This window comes from Melospiza georgiana, chromosome 7, assembly GCF_028018845.1.
Source record: "Melospiza georgiana isolate bMelGeo1 chromosome 7, bMelGeo1.pri, whole genome shotgun sequence".
Lineage (NCBI taxonomy): Eukaryota > Metazoa > Chordata > Aves > Passeriformes > Passerellidae > Melospiza > Melospiza georgiana.
In genome coordinates this window covers 7,827,732-7,847,052 of record NC_080436.1, presented here as the reverse complement: position 1 = coordinate 7,847,052, position 19,321 = coordinate 7,827,732, and the positions used below count along the sequence as shown (strand labels likewise).

Here is a 19,321-nt window from a genome sequence, read left to right as displayed (position 1 = left end):
ACCCCTGTGAACACCGCACGCTGTAGAACTGGTTTTGTTCACATGCCAAGTGCCTGAAAGCAGGGACAGGATGCACCTGCAGTGCCCAGAGCAAGGTCTGCTGCCCAGATTAATTGCTGATATTAGAAAATGCCTTTGCAGGGAGCTCAGAGCTGGGTGAGGTACTTAACACAGAGCATTTACAAATAGCAGCAAGGAATAATGAGTCAAAGCTGAAGCAGACAACCTGAAATATTCTGATGGGTCTTGGAAAAGTGAACCTGATAGTTAGAGTCATTTATTTGCTGCTTCCCAGTAATTATCTCCCTATGCTCTACTCCTAGGGTAAAATTTCTGCTGAGAATTGAGATGTTAAGTAGCAGAGTGACTCACTGGGGGCAGTGAACCAGCTAGGTTCCTTTTATGAGGACCAAAGTTATCAAATCGCAAGCCAAAATAAATTACAGGACAAAGACAATTTACTAAATAACGCCAGAACTTTTAGCCAGGCCTTAGAACCTACATGTGGCTTCCTGCTTTCCAATAGGAGTTCCTCTGTCTTCTGCCTTTAGAAACCAATCTCAGCCCTTTTTAAGACAGCTTAAGAGAAGTAGATGATTAAATTCTGCAAAAAACATCATAAGTGATGCACCAAAGGTGAAACAGAGACCCTTTGAAAGCAGAGTGACTTCCAGCTGCAAGAGAATCCAGCCCATTCTCTTGACCAGGAGTGAGAGGCCATTAAGCATTTGGCAGGTGATGAAGAGCTGAGAAATGAAAAGTAAATACACCAGGCCTGCAAGGAGGTGGGAAAAAAAATTTCACTTTCTGTCTCAGATGGTATAGTAAGAAGCTTTAGGCTTGGTTTGGAAAGAAAGAAACCTGTTCAGGGAAATGGGAGATCAGTGGAGTATGCTCAGTCTGCCTAATGAATCATGTGCAAGGAGTGTCTCCTGAGCCCCAGGGACAGGAGTGCATTGGGTTTGGGCCACCATCATTGCACAAACAGAATGATAATACTTGAAATAAGAATGTGTTTAGTCCACCTGGATGGTTTTGAGGGGCCCATTGGATTTATAATTTCTGAATATTTGAAGAGTGAAAACATACATGCACCCATTTGGGGTTCCCAGGTTTTGAGAGTTACCTTGATCTTTCTCTCCATAAGTATTCTCAGCAAAATTTAACTTTGGAGATATCTCAGCTTCTGTTTATTTATGTTTGAGAGTTAGGAGCAGAGCTGGCTGCAGAAAACACAGCTAGACTGATCCTTGTGCCCAGTGAAAAGGACTGGCAATGCCATAAATGCTGAATGGAGCTGCTACAAAATGATAGAGTTGGTGTTTTTTTACTTGCATGCAAATGTAAGTAGAATGTGACTTTTTGTCAAGGTTGCCTGTGGTAATGGTTTTCTTTCACAGCACTAATGAAAAATAGCAATTGAATGTGAGGACATCTACCCATCCACACAACAGAGCTATAGCTTGTGCACCAGTTGAATGCTCACCTGGGGTTCATCTGCACTTTACCAGCAGTGGTATGAGAAACAGCTCCAGCCAGGCACTCACAGCTTTTTATTTCAGGAATGTCATTAGAATTTTTACTGCTTTCTAGTTTATTGCCCAGATCCACTGAAATTGGTTGGATCAAGTCCCAGAGGCTGGATTCCAAGGATGTTTCTCGTCCTTTGCCCAAAATAGAAATAAATGTGATGATGTGCCTTGTTTAGGCAGCTTTGCAGGAAGCAGGGGTATTGTGGGAAGCACTCCTGTGGTACAGAATAGAAAGCTCAACCTCTCATGGCCAGGTAATTCCTGTCAGGTTGATTAGCCAAGTAAGACACAGAGTGACCCATTCCTGCTGCTGTTCCAGCAGCAGCACTGTCACCTGAAGAGCTGTGTCCTGCTTGGCACATAGGGATGCACTTTTGGGAGTACAAAGGGAAGAAGAGCTGTACTTCTGTGCCTCTAAAGCTGTTTGTTTTTTTCTCTTGCATGTAGGATCAGAGCCAATTCGTAGCAGAACGGGAAAAAGTGGAACTTCTACCCCCACTACTCCTGGCTCCACTGCCATCACTCCAGGGACACCACCAAGCTATGCCTCCCGTACCCCAGGCACTCCAGGGACACCCAGTTACTCCAGAACTCCCCACACTCCTGGGACCCCCAAATCTGCAATACTGGTACCTACTGAGAAAAAAGTTGCCATAATTCGCACTCCTCCTAAATCTCCAGCCACTCCAAAGCAGCTACGAGTTATTAATCAGCCTCTACCTGACCTCAAGAATGTCAGGTCCAAAATTGGGTCAACAGATAATATCAAATACCAGCCTAAAGGAGGGCAGGTAAGGATTCCACTCTTCATGTTCACCCATGTGTTATTTACTCTTTTGTGTGCACCTTTGTGATAGGAGACATCTTGAGTTGCCTTATAAAGCTACTTGTGGTTCTCCAAATCCCTTGCTTGTTTAAGTGATGTTAAATGGCAAAGAAGAGGACAATCTTCAGAACTTAACTGTGCCTGCTGTAAGTCTTCCAGAGAAAAAGAACAGGCTCATATTTTAAACAGTGAGATATCTCTAAGGTGTTGATCTGTTTTCATGGTAAATTACCACATTCAGTACTTGCCAGGATTTGCACAGTACCCAGTTACTCATGAAGTCCAGGAGATAATGCCTCAGCAAAGGTACTTCTGCCTTTATTTTGACAGGTGTGATTATTTTGCATGGGAGCTCCACTCCATTTGCCATACCAGGTAGCAGATGTGGGTGTGCAGGGGCTCCAGCAAGACAAATTCAGACTGTGCTCCTGGATTAGCATTCCTCTTACAGGCCCAGCTGTTGGACTTAGGGCCTGAAACCAGCACCATGGTACCCCATCTTCCTCCTCTCTGTCACTCTCTCTGGACTCTAGCAATTATACAAGAACCAGGAGGCCACAGCAAATTGTATTTCTTTGTAGACACCATGCCTAGACAGCTGAATGTCCTTAGCAGCTCTAAAGAACTGCTCAGAGTCTTTGAGCAGTGAAGGATGGCACAGGATGGCATTTCACTGCTGTGGGCATTCCAGGGGAAATCTGCACATGACTGAAGCTAAAGCATATTTTAGTTCCAGTGGTATGTAGCTACTGAGCTGTGGGTTGGGCAAAGAGAAGCTCACTAAAGTTTTCCTTCATGTCTCCTTTATGCCATAGTTGCTTAGTCTAGACAAGAGGTTTTAGGAAAATTCTTTTCCAGTTTCTGCAGTTGAATTTTAGAGGGTCTGTGAGAGCAGCACATGAAAGCTAATGTCATTTCCTTATGTCTGCTCAGTTCTTTAATGTCTGGTAGCAATATTACCCTGGCTGAAATGAGCTGTTATCTGCTATTTGCTTTTAGTGATGATACATGAAACAAACAGAAAGCTTCTTGTTAACCTGAACTGGAAGTGCTGATAGCAACAGGAAAAACAGGCAGAGAAAAACCCAACATGTATCTGGGCAAGTTAAGTACACAAACATAACAGGCAAATCACTAAAGGAGTACAGATAGGCAGCCCAAAAGTGTCATTTTGAGACAGACTATGCTTTTACCATGGTATATTTGAGCCTGGCACAAGGACTTCTCTTAACTTTGAGCTGTTCTAGAGAAAGCTGCACTCTGAAACTTCCAGAGGCTGGATTGCAAAACTAAAGAAGCTCTTGGGGATGTTTGAATGCTAAATAAATCAAGAGGTACAGTGCTTCAGCCTGGAATTTTATCAAAAGCTCATCAGACAGCAAACTGATTTTCCTTCAACTCTGACTTGCCAGGCACAGAAACAAAGAAAAGGGGAGAAATCATTCCACCTGATGGGGGTTGTGTGAGTGTGAAAAGAATGCTTTTTGGGGGAGGAACAAGCTAACTTTGCACTGCATTAAGCTCTTCCTAGGAATAGAGAGTTTGAAACATGTCTTAATTGGTATTCTGCACTGGGGAGAAATGAGGGCTTCTCTGCTCTGTGGTGCAGCCAGGAGGTGCTTGTGTGGTTTTCTCTTTCTGGTACAGTATGGTGAAATGGATCATCACTGGCAAAGCTCAGAGGAGACTTGCTCATGGATATGTCTGCTGGGCTTCAGATGGATTTTCTCACTGCATCAGCTGGGGAGGAAATGCTGTGCTTACAAAAGTAACACATTTGCATCTGTTATTTCTCAGACAGCCCAAGGGAAGCACGGGGAGCTGGGAGAGGGTGTTGGAAATCTGTTTTAGATGCCAAGACTAATTTTTTTTCTTGTGTTTTTTTGGTTCATATTTTTGGTTTTCCTTTTGAAATTCTGTCTATGGTTGTGGTTGGTACCATATCAGAGTACAGAAGTGCACTAATTGAGTATTTTCATTCCTGGCAAGGCAGAGTATTTAGAATGCTTCATGGACCAGCAACCAAGGATAAAACTAACCTAGATTTCTCTTAATTTTATCTTAAAATGTATATCTAAAATCTCAGCCACAGGCAAGAACTTCAGTGGATATGAAGCAGCAGAGCATCATCAAAGTGAATGGAGCTGCACAAACTAGAATTACATGCATGAGCTTTAAAATGCCACTAATTATAGTGACAGGCAGGCACCTTGTAAGAAATAAGATGACACATAGAAAAAAGAAATATCTAAGTCATGCTGAAGAATGAAATGTTCCGTGAAGGTTTTTAGGAAGATTAAGGAAGAACTTCACCATCTTCCTAAATTGTAGAAAACAAAATGCAATTAGTAATGAGTCAGAAAGTTTGAACAAATTGATGACACCACTATTCAGTAGATGCTTTCCAAAAACCACAGAAATGTGTGCAAGGAGAATAGGCTTGTTCATTAGGTGATAAAATGGACTGGCACTGGTAAGACATCTCAGAGGTGGGCAGATGAAGAGGCTTGAATGGCTATCTTAGCTTCAAAATCAGTTTGGATTAATGATGAATTGATTTTTTTTGCCTTGTCTTCTTTTATATATTCTCTGTGTTTTTACACATAAATTTTGTCTTGATTTGAAAAGACAGATGTCTGCTAAGGAAGGCAGGAGCCTGTCTTGAAATGTGAAATGTAAACCCCTTCCCTCCAAATTATTATAATTTATGAGATTAAGGGGCTCTTGGGCAAAGATATGGGAGTAGGAATAACAGTTCTTTATAAAGAAAAATAAAAATGCAGTAACACAAAACAACAATGAGAGAGTCAGAACAGGCCCCGACCCCCTGTGTGTCAGGGTGGTGGCACAGTCCCATCCTATGGTGGCTCAGCCCTCCTGCAGTGCCAGCTGTGGTTCTGCTGGAGCAGGGATCCTGCACAAGGGGGGAGATTTCCTCTGAAGGTCCAGGGATGCTGGAGATGGGCCTGGGCTCCCTCTGGGAATGCAGGGGAGAAGAAAGCTGCTCCTCTGGGAATGCAGTGGACAAAGGCTGCTGTGCTGTCCCAAACCTCAGATTGTATCCAGGTAGGAATGCTTGGCTGCTCCCCTGGGTGGAGCATCTCCCAATGGGATGATGGAATTTTATCAGCCATGCAGGGACACTCACTGGCCGTGAACAGAAGAGATCTCCTGCAGGGAGGATGGCTGTGGCAGAGATAAAGAGCACTGCCCCACCTGGTTCTAACAGGTGGCCCAATTAACAGAAGATGGCTGCCCCACCTGGTTCCAACAGATGGCCACAGAATGCACACCCCCAGACACATCTTGCATTTCCAACCTAAGACAATTTGTAGCTCTGTATCCTATTATTGTATTTGTAGCTTATCTCCAGTATTTTCCTGACTCTACTCAATAAGCAGAAAGACAAAACACATTCCAGAGGTTCCAAGCTGGGGATCTGAGGCTCCTGTCCTATTTTGGTTCTTCCTGGGAACTGAGGTTGAGGCCAGCTCTTCCAGACATATTTTTATAAACAGTTTAGTCCCTATCTAGAGGAGGAGGAATTTGAAAAAAGAGTTGGACTGTGGAATTACCTCACCAGTTATGCTTCTAACTGGGGATTCTTGTCATATATGCTAATTTGTAAACCCTGTTAAAAATGTATGCACATTATGCTGTATGTACAACTTTGGTGTTTTCCACCTGGTGAATTGTGCACCTATGGATCCTTACAAAGGTAACCCCTTTTAACCACCCTAACTGTGTCTGGCTCCTGATTTTAGGACCAATGAAAAGGCATCGGGATGGGAGGGGAGATTTCCCCCCCAGCACACACCCCAGACCCCCATCATCATGATTTATAACCCTGTCTGCAGAGATCTGTGGGCTTCTGGCATGTTCCCTGCCTCAGTGACAGCGTGCCAGGGTACAGTCAGTACAGACACAGACTGGTCTGGTTGGTGCACCAGAGCTGAGCACCTCCTGCAGAAAGGGAGATCAAAAGTTCTCAGTTAACTTCCCCTCGAGGTGGCATCTTATAGTTCCTCCCCATTCTGCATGTCTTTGCACCACTTTATGGACACTCATGACTGCCCAAAATCTGCAAGTCTGTAAGTTATGTACTATTGGTGTTATGGCTGCTGAAGAGTGTCTAAAAAGTTGGTAGAGAGCAAGGCTTCACAAAAAGTGCAGTCGGAGCTGTTGCTGGATCCCCTCTCCTTCCAGCACACCATGTGCTTTTTCTCCAGTCCATTGTAACAACATAGGTGAATGAAAACCATTTAGGCCCAAGTCAAGAGGATGTTCTTGCACAGGTCAGTGCAAGAACATAAATGAGCTCAGAACATAAATGAGCTTTTTAGGGCCAAATTTGGTGCCTTCCCCAGCCAGAGGCACCTGAGTCAGCTGTACAGGGAGGTGTGGATTGTCAGGCTGCTGTTCCATGATGGAGCTGAGAGACTGGGAGGCAATTGTTTCCACACTGTTGGCTTCACTCATTGGAATAAATCTGTGTATTTGTCAACTCAACAATTCAGAACTGTAAAATAAATTAATCTCTGTCAGTCTGCTCTTGCTTTCTTTGTATGTTCCCAAGTCTGGGGATTTACAAGACATTTGAAGGGATTTGTTCTGCACTGAAAATTAGAAATGAATTCACCGCTTGTTAATTGCAGATCTACAAATGTGAAGAGAAATTAGGAGTTTCAGGTACACCTTCAAAAATCTGTCACAGCTCAAACCTGTAATTTTTAAGTTTATGAAATTTAGAATTTTGGCTGAAAATTGCAGATTGGGCAGAAATAACATCTTGCAGCTCCAGTGTTCAGGCTGCACTTGTTTAAAGGAAGGCTTGCCTGAGTACAGTCTGTACAGTTAAGCCTTGAATTATTCTGGATAAAAAGCTAGATGTTCTTCCTGACTCATATTTTAGAAAAATTAAGCAATCACTGCCAGCCTCTAGCAAGTTTCAGAAGGGCTTTTTTGAGGAAAGGTGTTTGGTTGCTAGAACTGAGCAGAGAATTAGGACAGAGTAACATCACTGCAGTACCTAACCCATCTGTAAAATGTGCACCCTGCCTGGGAGGCAAACTGTGAACCACAATCAGGAGGCTCCCAAGCAGTCCCATGGGCTCCAGCCACTAAGAGAACTTCTACCCGCTGCAGCAGCCATATGTCTCTCAGTTTTTTGTAGGCAGTGAGCAGCACTGCCCTGATTTCTGCCACTCAGATGCTCAGTCTAGGGCTGGAGGTGCCACTTTCTGGAGGATTCAGTATCTTTCCACCAGCTACAGTTGGCAGCTTAAGCAGCCAGTTCCAATTCTTAGCTGGCTAATGTTAGAAGAGTCAAATCCCAGCTGTGATGGTACCATGTGGTGTTGTTCTCTCATTAATAACTATGGGAAGAAGCTGTATTTTTTTTTTTTCTAGAGTAGATTGACATTACCAGGATGTAAATTCCTGAGGAAGTCTGAGTTATCCCAGCAGCAAGCTCAGCAGAGGAGGTGTTTCCAGCTGAGCTCTAAGTAGCCTAAACTTTGAGAAATAAAATGAGAAAGGTTGTTGTTTTGGGAATAATGATCAGGGAATACATAATCTGGATCTAATCCATAGTCTGGATTATGGATCTAATCCATAATCTGGATTAGATCTGTTTCATCATATAATAGTGTTCCATTTTGCATGGAAAGGTTAGAAAAAATTGTTTTGGTAGACAGGAAGGGCAAGAAAGAAAAGAATAGATGGTTTTAGATTGGAAATTTGGATTTGAACAATAAAATGCTAAGGGAAATATTTGCTGAATGTTGGGAAAGCCAGTTTGCATGAAGAGATGACTGCAAGGTATTTTTGAACTTGAACTGAATAACCTAATTGTCCCCATTATGCTGGAGTAAAGAAATTCCAAAGGTAGTGGCTCAAAACTCATTTCTTCTCAAAGACACAGAAACTGATTTGGAAACTGACACCTGATGCTCAACACTAGATATTTGAAGCTAATAGTACTCTTTCCCTGAGTAGGAACTGTTGTGTCAAAAATTTAAGTGTTGAATTCTGAATTTTAGCAAATCTGTTAGTTTGGTTGTTGTTGTTGTTAAAGGAAGTACTAAACCAAAGATTTTGTATTTTAGGTGAATTAATTGCACTCCCAGGATTTTTTTTATTTTGTGTGCGTCTTCAATACTTTTTTACAATTATATTGATCAGTTTCCCAGCTTTGCTGAGGAGTGTGATTGCAGAACATGCTACAGTTCATCTGACAGGGATCTTGCACTTCCTTGAACTCCCTGTTAAATTCACTGTTGACTACTGACTGTAAACTCTTTGGCATGGAAACTGATTGTTTTATTTTGTACTTGTAGCATAATTATGCAGACCCTCTGAGTATTTGTCCACAGACCTTTCCTCCCCTGATTGGTAGGGACACGCCTTGTTCAGCAAGGCCATCCTGTTAATTACTTTAACACAGTGATGTGAGGGTAGGTATAGAGAAGCTTGTCAACCAGCCTCTCTTGTCCTGTGCAAGGATTCAAGACTTGGCTGATGACAATATTATCTGCTCAGTGTCTGCCTCTCAGTATGTTTTTAAAAGTCAGAATGACTGTGCCTTGCTCACCCTTTACTAAGAGCAGGGTGAGAATGGGACATTATTTTGCCTATGTCCAGCACAGCCTTTTTTGAATATCACTAGATTCTGGCTGGCAGCCTTGCTGGTGTATGTGTATCCTCTCATTCCAGGAGTGCAAAGGCTGAACATCATCACAAGCCTTGTCTGTAGGTGTGGCAAATCTGAGGCACAGTCTTTCTCTTCAAGGACTTTACTAGGCCAAATAAATACTCTCTGTCTCACTTTCCTCTCCCTGTAGCCTCTGGCAGGAGCAGGAAGTCTGGTATCATCTGTCCTTGGCAGCAGATAAATTTGGAAGCACTTTGAACTCTCTCTTGATTCTAATCAGTTTTTAAACTTAACCTTGCTTCCTGTGCAAGATCAATCCTTGTCTCACTTAAATACCTCTGTTAACCTAGAGATCAAACACTGAAAGAATGTCTGGTTCCTGGGATATAGCTTAGTCAAAGTGCTGTGGTAAATAGAAGGAAGCTTTCCTTTTTGATAAGCTGTTAGGAGTCTGGAAGCTTTTCCTAGTACTACAGTTCCACAGCATGTTCAAACAGCCAAGTAGAGCCAAGCTAAAGTATTTTTAATGCTTTAGGCAGTATTTGTGGCAGAGCTTCTCAGAGGCCCTAATTGCAAAGCAGGGAGAACATAAGCCATCATTTCCTTGGAAAAAATATTTAGAGCCTTTAATATCATCAGCATCACAATTTTTGTTCTTCAGATATCTTTTTCAATGTATACAAGTGTAGTATGCCATAGAAGGAAAGCTGTTTGTTGACTCTGCCCAGATGTTGGTAAGTTAGGGGCTTTTCCTCTTGTGAAAAGCAGCTGAACTGAGTTATTCTAGGCAGCAATGGAATCTAATTCTTTCTCTTGCATAAGCAGCTTTTGGACATTGGTGTTGTCTTCAGCAGTGAACTAAACTGCTAAACACAACTGAACTAAATTCTTTTAGGCATTTATCTGCCTTCCTCTTAGTGTTCCTACAAATTTCTGCTCCTCACGAACACAGTGGTGTAGTACTGGCAGAGGAGGACCTGCAAACTGTTGTACAGGGAATCTTTGAAATCCAGCTCATATTCTGCTTTACAGGAGGCATGTATCTGACTGGAAGATTCACAGATATTGTGTCTCATAGCCTGTCTGCTTCTTCTTGTGCCAGCAAGCTTAACCCAAAACTATTCCCTGTGCTCTAGTGTAGAAGCTTCCCTTAGACCTCCAGCTGCTCTGATTGCCAGTCAGGCCACTGAAGGAGTAGGAAGGGAACCAGTTAACTGGGCTGAGTGCAGAGCAATGTAGGCCTCATCTAAATCAGCTCTGACAAAAACACCTTCTGCACTTGTTTTCCTTGCAGGCTATGCATGATAAATGCTCCCCATTGCCCAGAGCTCTCACAGGCAGCATTCCAGCTGCATGGGTGAGTGTTGGAGTGCACTCTCCCAGCCCTGCTGGGAGCTCTCTGGAAGCAGTGGGAGTCACTGGGGCCATGCTGCGTGCATGCTGGCACACAGTCTGCCTTGGGCTTCAGTTCTGGACCACTGCTGAGGAGTCAGCAGAAGACAGAGTGAGGGGAAAGCCTGTCAGACATCCAGGGCTTCAGACAGAAAGCCAGTTTTCTCTTGGGCAATATGGTTTTATAGAATAAACATTGCATTGTCTGTAAGGCTTTAATTTTCCACCATGGTTTAATTACACATAATTATGACAAGTGCAGAGGAACCTCTGCTTCATCTTAACCCAGATACTGACTTCCAGGCCCTTCCCAGCATACCTGGGCAAACCAGTATCACATCAGAAGAGAAGGTACCCACTTCATACTGGCAGGTCAGAACAGGGGTTACAAGGGATTCTGTCATGACATCTTATCTTGTTGGGATTTCTAGAGAGTGGGGATAAAAAGTAGCCCTTTTCTGCCACAGACTTTCATTTTGCCACACACAAAATGTTTCCTTTCCTGAATGAGAGCATGAGCGGGCTTGATCTTTAATTTAACTTCCAGCACAACTGAAGTGCATATATGTGCATCCCTACCACACCTCCACCCACCCACAAGATGTACATACACATTTGGAACACAGAGAACCTTCCTGGTGATTCATTGTGTTTGTGCTGCCTCTGTTGCAGGCAGCTGTATCATATAATTCCTTTCATCAAATGCCATCATGAAAGTTTGCCATTTTCTTGTAGCTGTGCTCCCTCACGTGGCAATTCCTTGCTCTGATAGTTGAAGATTTCCCTCCAGATGCCAGCTTCAAATGTTTCATAGTCAGTTTGCAAGCCAAAGTTTCTTCTTTGTTTGCAAGCCAAATTTCTCTTTAGTCTGAATGGTTTCTGTCCCTTTCTGGTAAGCTCCCTCTCCTGATTGCAGTGATTCCTCAAACAAAACTGCTCCTGCAGTCACACTGGCTGGCTGGCAGTCTCAGCCTTTCTCAACTCATTTGGACCTTGTTGGACAATTTCAGCCAGTGCTGGCAAAGGAGCAGTGGTGAGAAATACAAAAGGTCCCTCTACACAGAGTATGAAGTAGGGACTCAGCATAACACCATCACTGGGGTGAAGGCAGTGAACTCAGCCCTTCTCCACAATCAGGGACAGCAAACACTTGGCTGGTTGTGTATTAGACTGCCTGTTGGCCCAGTCCAGCAGACTTGGGAGAAAGCTTGGGACAAAATGCTGGCTGGAAGGGATAGGGCTTTCTGGAGTATACAGGATGGATGAATTAAGCAGTTCAAGCCCTTATTTACAGGAAACAAAACCCTGTTCATTTGTGGAACACTTAGTTGTAGAGGGTGGTTATGATTTAAATATGTGCAGGGATACTGCTATATCCCAGGAAAGGGAGAAACAGATCATCAGGGAAAACCTCAATCAGTTCAGTTCCTCCCTGTGCCAGATGAGCAGCAGAATGCATGCATGTCCCTCAGCTCTCTCCTGCCCTCAGCACAGGACACAAATGATGCATAGGTCTCTGTGCTGGCCCTGCTGCACAGGGGCACATTTCACCCAGTGAGATGGAGAGATAATTGAGATGATTGGTTCTTTATATATCTGCTAGCTGGGTCCATGGGCCATGAGACTCATGAACTGTCAGACTTCTGAGTGCAAATCAGCCTTTAAGCACTTGATCAAAGGCACTCTCTCAACTTTTCACCTTGCTTTGGCTCCATTTTAAGCTACAGGCCCGGAGTGCAGAGGTCTTGCCGTGACCCATAAGTCAGCATTTTCAGAGCAGATGAATCCCTGTGGCCATAGCTAAGAAGTGCTGCTGATCCATCATTGAGAGATGTGCTCAGAAAGTGCCAGGAAGGCTTTCCTTCTGTTTTGCCCAATTGTGTCTAGCCAGAAGCTGTCTGAGAGTCAGATCTGAATACACGTCTGATGTGTGGTTCTGTAACTGATGTGACATGTGTCTCATATAGTACTGGGGTACATTTTTAAACAAACATCATATTGAAAGAAAGCACAAGCATGAAATTCCAAAGGCATTTGCTTTCATGTTTCAGTGTATGTTGGTTTATTTGGACAGATAAGCAGATGGGAGGGGGAAAGATAGAAATTAGTTTGACTATTGAAGATGCCCTTCTGAAGGTGACCTACCAGTTGTGTGGGGTTGGCTGGTGCTGTTATCATTGGTGGGTTGAAATACTTCAGGATTTCAGCCTGTGCCTGTGCTGGCTGGATTTGGGATTTCTGCATCAAAGGCTAGAGTGCTGAGCTGTGGGAAGGTGGGTTCCCATCTTCTTGTGGCCAGTTCAGTAGAAATACTGAATATCCCTCAATAGACCCTAGGACAGGCTGTCCAAAGACCACGCCCAGTCCAAGCAAGCATGGAGTTCTTTAATTTTTTCAGGGAAAAGCCACCTCTCATACCTCCCAGTATAGAACTTTCCCCGTTGTAGCTCACCACCACTTTGTGAGGTAGAAAAAGAGCAGCGCAATGTATTTACAGATGCTGTGTGAACATATGAAGAGTTTATTTTCTCACATTTCAATACAAGTGTCAGAAGAAGGAGTCACTGTAGGAGGCAAATTACCCTGGTTTCCTTGTCCTGCATCCCCAACTGAGTGTGTGTATGGTATGTGTAAGTTACCTCCAATTCCTTTTAGGTTAGGATTTTAAACAAGAAGATCGATTTTAGCGATATTCAGTCCCGGTGTGGTTCCAGAGATAACATCAAACATTCTGCAGGGGGAGGAAATGTAAGTAGTGTGGACACCCTGGGAACAGGCACTTCCACTGTGGTGAAGCACCTCACACAGGCAGAAGCCTCTGTCTCCCTTCCTCTGAGCACTGCTTTCCTTCTTGCTGCTGTTTCACGTGTGAGTTTGTCTGGTAGTCCTGTGAGCCCTGTGTTTGTGGTGGTGGTCTCCTGATCTCTCCCCACAGAGCACAAAACATTTTCAGAACTTGGACAGGGAAAGGAAATTATAAAAGAAGGGTTATCTCTAAGTGATAAAAGAAGGTTTATCTCTAAATGATGAAATAAAGGTTATCTCTAAATGCCCAAGTGAAAGTGCAGTCTGAGCCAAAATGGTTCAGTGCCTTTCTTTCATGGGAGGAGCCCAAGAAAGTAATTTCCAGAAAGAGACTGCAGCACACAGTGAGACTCCAGCCTCCCCACTGGGCATTTTCTGTGCACCAGTTCTTCCTCAGCTAACCTTTCGGTTATGTGCATTCAGCAGAGGGGAAGAAGAAAAATAAAACAGGCGGACAAAGAAAGCTCAGAGAAGAGGGTGTGATCAGCCAGCATGCTGGGTGCTGATGTCACAGCATCATTCCAGTATAAGAAACTGAGGTGGCCCAAGGTTTGACCAGACACCTGCTGGTTTTATTGGGCACACTGGAGTAGCAAGGTGGCTATGACTGCCCTGATGGAAATGATCACCCCTCAGATGGAAGAGCTGATGCTGTGGGTATGTCTGATCCAGGCAGGGTCAATACAGCAGCCAGTGCTGGCCTAAGCCACTGGTGAGCGAGCCAGTGGCATTGCAGTTACCCTGGAGCTCCTGGCTGGCTGTGATTTGGGGCTTGCCAGCTCAGTGCCTGTGGGCCACCTCTTGGAGTTACTTGGGAGTGCCACTCTGTGGCTGTTCCCAAGCTGGGCTCAGCACAGCCATGGCAAGGTGGCAGCAGGAGGAGGGAGGGTGCCTGACCTGCTGCTCTGCAGTGAGCACTGAGCCAGCTGGCTGAACCTCAGCCTGCTCAGGTACAGCTGCAGGAGGCACGTGTGTATATTACTCAGACTCTGCATAGTGGATTGACAGGAAATGGATACCATATATAGATGCAGAAAAATAAAATACAGATGGTAGAGAAAAAAGCAGTCACCAAAATATCCTGGTTGCCAGGATGCGTAATCGAGACAGAAGCAAATGGGATGGGTCCTGCTGTGTGCAGGGCTCTGGAGCACCCACTCTGAAAGGAGGAGGCTCAGAAACATTTTAGAAAGAACCCACAAGCTGATCTCCTTCATCCTCCTCTTCATTTTGCTAATAGTAAAGCTTAACCCAGCTTTGTCATCTCCCTAGGTTGGAGGTTTCCTCTTTTGTGGCATGGTCTGTGTTCTACTAACCATTTCTCCTTTTCCAGTGGTTTATAGAAGCCTCTCACTCTTTCTCTGCAGAGCTTGGCTTTTAACATAATTTTTTATTTTATTCTTTTCATTCCTGTAATTTTTGTATGTGTGCACTTTTGACAGGTACAAATTGTAACCAAGAAGATTGACTTGAGTCATGTGACTTCTAAGTGTGGCTCACTCAAGAATATCCACCACAAACCAGGTACTGTAGGAATTTATGGGTTGTGGGACTAAGCAAGAACCCAATACTGTTATTTGAGCTCAGAATCATGGATGATACTGTTCTCTTTTACAGTCAAAGAGAAAAGAAATACTCTTTAGTAATAAAAATACATTAAATTACTTAACTAAATATATAAAGACATAAAGGTATGAGACCACCTAGTTTAGGGAGGTGATGAAAAAATACTGCCAAAGGATGGTGCTCTGGCATAAGATTGAAATATAGGCTGAAGTCTGAAGTCAGTGAAATACTTAAGCATGTGCTTAAATCCCATGAAAACCAGTAGGACTGCAGCACCTGCTTACAGTTTAAATATATGTTGAAGATTTTATATGTTACTGAACATGCAGAGCATCATTCTGTGCTTCTCAAAAATCATTAGATCTCAACTAAAAGGGAGATAGTGGGACCTGAAGCATGAATGCACTCGTTTTCTCCTGTGCCATTTCAATTTCCTAATCTGTGTTTCCTTTTCCTCTGTAGGAGGTGGGCGTGTGAAAATTGAGAGTGTGAAACTGGATTTCAAAGAAAAAGCTCAGGCTAAAGTTGGTTCACTGGAAAATGCCCACCATGTACCTGGTGGTGGTAACGTCAAGGTAAAGGAACAGCTGTCAGAAAAGGCTCCCACTGTGCCCCTGGCCCAGTGAAATCACTAGAGCTCTAAATTCAGTGCTGGCTCTGAATTAAGTAGGAAACATCTGTCTGTCCTCTTTCAAGCACACTCATGTACCAATTTGTTCCCTTGGAAATTTGGAATGACCCATCTTGCACCTGCATCTAAGCTGAGAGTGAAAAGTCATGTAGTTTGTGCACTGTCTTTTCCCCCTAAAGACAAACCTTGTTTGGGACTGAGGGACAGCACAGGTATGATCTGAGAGGAGGACTCCATTGTGAAACAGGAGGAAAACATCCTGAAAGTAAGATCACTCCCACAAAACATTTGAAAATACAGATTTTGAAAACAAATCATAGTGTCCATGTAATGCTTATGAAATTTGTTCAGCTAAGAACTTCTCTTTAAAGCATCCATCAGAGGCAGAAATGGTAAGAGAATGTAACATAGTATGCCAATAGCTATTAAACAGGGTGATAAGTTCAATTTTCTAAGGAGGGAAGAAGCTTAGATCCTTCTAATAGTTTTTTAAAATAAGCAAAATGATGCCCAAATGATGATGTATAATGAGGTAATTTAGTGAACATATGATGTGTGAAATTCTTTATTTTCCTGGAGCAGATTGACAGCCAGAAGCTGAACTTCAGAGAGCACGCCAAGGCCCGTGTTGACCACGGGGCTGAGATCATCACGCAGTCACCGGGCAGGTCCAGCATGGCCTCGCCACGCAGACTCAGCAACGTCTCATCCTCTGGAAGCATCAACCTGCTTGAGTCACCCCAGCTTGCTACCCTTGCTGAAGATGTCACAGCAGCCCTTGCCAAGCAGGGGTTATGAATTTGCTCATCTTGCATTGTATGAAGTAATAATATTTAGGCATGAGCTCTTGGCAGGAATGGGCTCAGAGCAGGTGTCACGTTCATTCTTTACCATGTCTAAAACTAAGTTACATCCCAAGACTTGTAGTTACCATACAGTTTAAAAGAAAAAAACAGAAAAAAAAAATTCCATAGATGCAGAAATTGGCCTGACCTCCATTTACAACAGGAAGACACTGGCTTTATATGGGTATACAGCGGTATGTTACATTGGACAATTATTGTTGCTCTGCTCTGTCTTGCATGGAGTACTGTAGTATGATAAAAATGCATTTTTACCTTTCATGTGCCTGAAGGCCATCCACCTCTTTCTGAAGAGCCTTGTTAATATCCCAAGTTGCTCATTTCACAGTTCTTTTGATAGATGGGGAAATAAAAAAGAAAAGTTGCCCATTGTAAGTTATTACAGGTTAAATTAATGGTCTGCTTACCAGAAGGAAGGGCATATAGGGAAATTCAACTTTAATAAAAAAAAAAAAAAGTTACTTTGTATAAATGAGTAGAACAAAAGTTGAATTAAGTTATTAACATTTTTTGAACCTGGTTAATTATGTCAGTGTATAGCTGAAAAGCCAATAAATTATTTAAATAATAACTGAAAATACTAGCTGAAAACATTTGAATCGTGCTTTGGGAAGTGACGTAAAAAAGCTGCTGAAAGCGAGCACTCATACCCCAACAGACTTGTGTCTGATTAGAAAAGTTGGATAAGCAGCTAGATTTGTGTGCATACCACCAGTTCCACATTCTTTCCATCTGTTTGATACAGTATTATAGATATATATATTTCTCTGTGGCCATTTGTGATACGCCCTCCTCATATACTTGAATATTCTACTTCTTTATTCACAGTATCTGTGTCTCTTGCACCCTTTGGTGTTGCAATTTTAGGTATGTAAAAGTAGATGTTAGCAGGGGGTTTTTTCCCTATTCATAAGAATACATTTAAAAAAGATGAAAATTGTAGCATGAAGTTGCTTTCTGTAACAACTAAAAGCCGTGACCCTGTTTTAGTGACAGATGCAAGTCTATTCTGTGATGCTAGAAAAAGGATTCCTTCCTTCTTCCCTTCCTTTCTTCACAAAGAAATGATTTTTGTGGGGTCCAGATGTTTGTCAAAGAGTCTCCAAAGAAGGCTGAGTTTGGACTACGGATTTTTAAAAAATCCACAATAGTTTGGTTCTTTCTTTCGTTCTTTCCTTTCTCTCTTTCTTTCTTTCTCTCTCTCTTTCCTTTCTCTTTCCCTCCCTTCCTTTCTCATCTTTTTCTTCATTCCCATAGTAACAATGAATGTTTGATTTATTGTTTTTCTTTTGCTAAAGTTGAAACACAGAAAAAATATTAAGATGTTGTTTCCACTCCGTTAGTGATGTCTCACATGTACACTCAGGCACTCAGATAACAGTGATAATCATAGCAGAGATGCCTGTAAATTACAATACATGAATAAATAAAGATCAGCTCCCTAGACTGGTTGTCATAGAGATTCATCAATTAAATAGGGCATCTTAAAATCTGAGCAAAGTGGGATTATATTGACTATAAAAAGTGTAAGAAAAAATGTGCATGAAAGATAAAAGGCAGATACACAACCAACAGATCTAGTGGAGTTACCTGAGAGAACACTGGTGATGGAGATGATCCTCAGCAGCAGATCATCACCTGCTGGTGCCCTATGTACATGAGACATTAAGGAATGAGCAGTTTACATTCTTGCAGATTGTTTTATCTTTTCCTTTTGAAACCTCCTAACTGAACTTTGCACTGTCAGTTGAGCTATACTTGATGTATGTATTAGGTTAATGATGTGGTTTGGAAACTTTCGATCTGTTCTTTTTCCTTCTTAATTTTCATGTGTGTGTGTGTGTTGGGGTTTGGTCTGAAAAGACTCACAGAGATTTTTATGTCTGTGGAGATTCTAAAAATTAATGGCACAGGATTCCCCATCATTACATTCAGGTAGTAATGCAGTTACTGGTCAGGAAATATTCAGTGGGCCAAAGTGGGGTTTTGGCTAAGCTGCTACAGCAGTACAAACACAAAACAGAGTGGTTAAATCTCTCAAACTTCTGAATATGAACTTCTGACAGCCCCACACATGACATTTCAGCTCTGCAAAAAGCTTTTTCACACAACAGAGTACCTAACACTGTAAGTCAGTTGTTTCATATAAAAGACAGTGAGTTTAGAACCATCCCAAGTGCAATTGGAGGATTCTGATTTCTGCCTTGTATTTGTTACACTTCTGCTTAAAGTAATCCTAAGAATTCACATGGAAACAGTGTCAAGTGAGGTGCAATAAAATCTTCTTCCCATTTTTTCAGAAAAACAACAGACAGAAAGGAAAACTGACAGTATTTGTATCACTTTGCTCTGATTATGCTATCAATTAATATAAATTAGCTTTGCAGTGGTTTTTCTTTCTATGCCTTTTGCCAGTGTAGGGGAAAAACTTGGTACTACTGAACCTCTGCTCTCTGAACCCGAGCAGCATCTCATGGAAACAGTGTTAACCTGAGACTCGAGTGTTTTTATTCTGCTTTTAAAATTGGCATACTCTAGAAAATAAGGCTTAGTTAATCCACCTATGAGTCCAAAGTTAGAGTGTGTAACACACCAAGTCATTTATTTCATGCATTAAAATGAGCTTTCTTGTTTTGACTGAAGCAAAGACCTTTGTAATCATTATCATCTTTCCATAGAAAGAATCCTAGAATGCTGTGGAGTTAGATAAAAAGAAATTAAGAGTTTTGTGCTTTTGAAGAATAATTAAAAAAACCAAGTTATGTTACATGACTCTAGATGTTCACTGAAAAGCTCATATTAATCTTAACTTTCTCAAGAAGAGTGTTCGTTTTAAAAGCAACAGTTTGTAAATATGTAATGCCCACTAAAGAAGATAGAGCCAGCTTCCTGGAAACTGCATCTGTTGTGTTTCTTTTCCACAGGCATGTTGAGCCAGCAGGTTTGTTGGGTGCCTGAGACCCAATTGTGTTACAAAGCAGAGGTAATCCAGACAAAAGGAATGGTGAAACCTTGTTTGGGTACCTAGGAGAGCACCCCAAATTTAATAATCCA

General features: G+C 42.5%; 1 protein-coding gene across 28 annotated transcripts in view; it reads left to right on the top strand.

Moving 5' to 3' along the window:
• MAP2 (microtubule associated protein 2) overlaps positions 1 to 17,713 on the top strand; it is a 216,166-nt gene extending 198,453 nt beyond the window's left edge. For all 28 annotated transcript variants that reach the window (XM_058027808.1, XM_058027821.1, XM_058027830.1 and 25 more), the window contains 4 exons: positions 1,980 to 2,323; positions 14,650 to 14,731; positions 15,236 to 15,348; positions 15,987 to 17,713. In XM_058027808.1, coding sequence (XP_057883791.1) covers positions 1,980 to 2,323; positions 14,650 to 14,731; positions 15,236 to 15,348; positions 15,987 to 16,202 — 755 coding nt within the window. In that variant the 3' untranslated portion in view covers positions 16,203 to 17,713. The remainder of the gene's footprint in view (positions 1 to 1,979; positions 2,324 to 14,649; positions 14,732 to 15,235; positions 15,349 to 15,986) is intronic.
• The last annotated feature ends 1,608 nt before the right edge of the window (positions 17,714 to 19,321 follow it).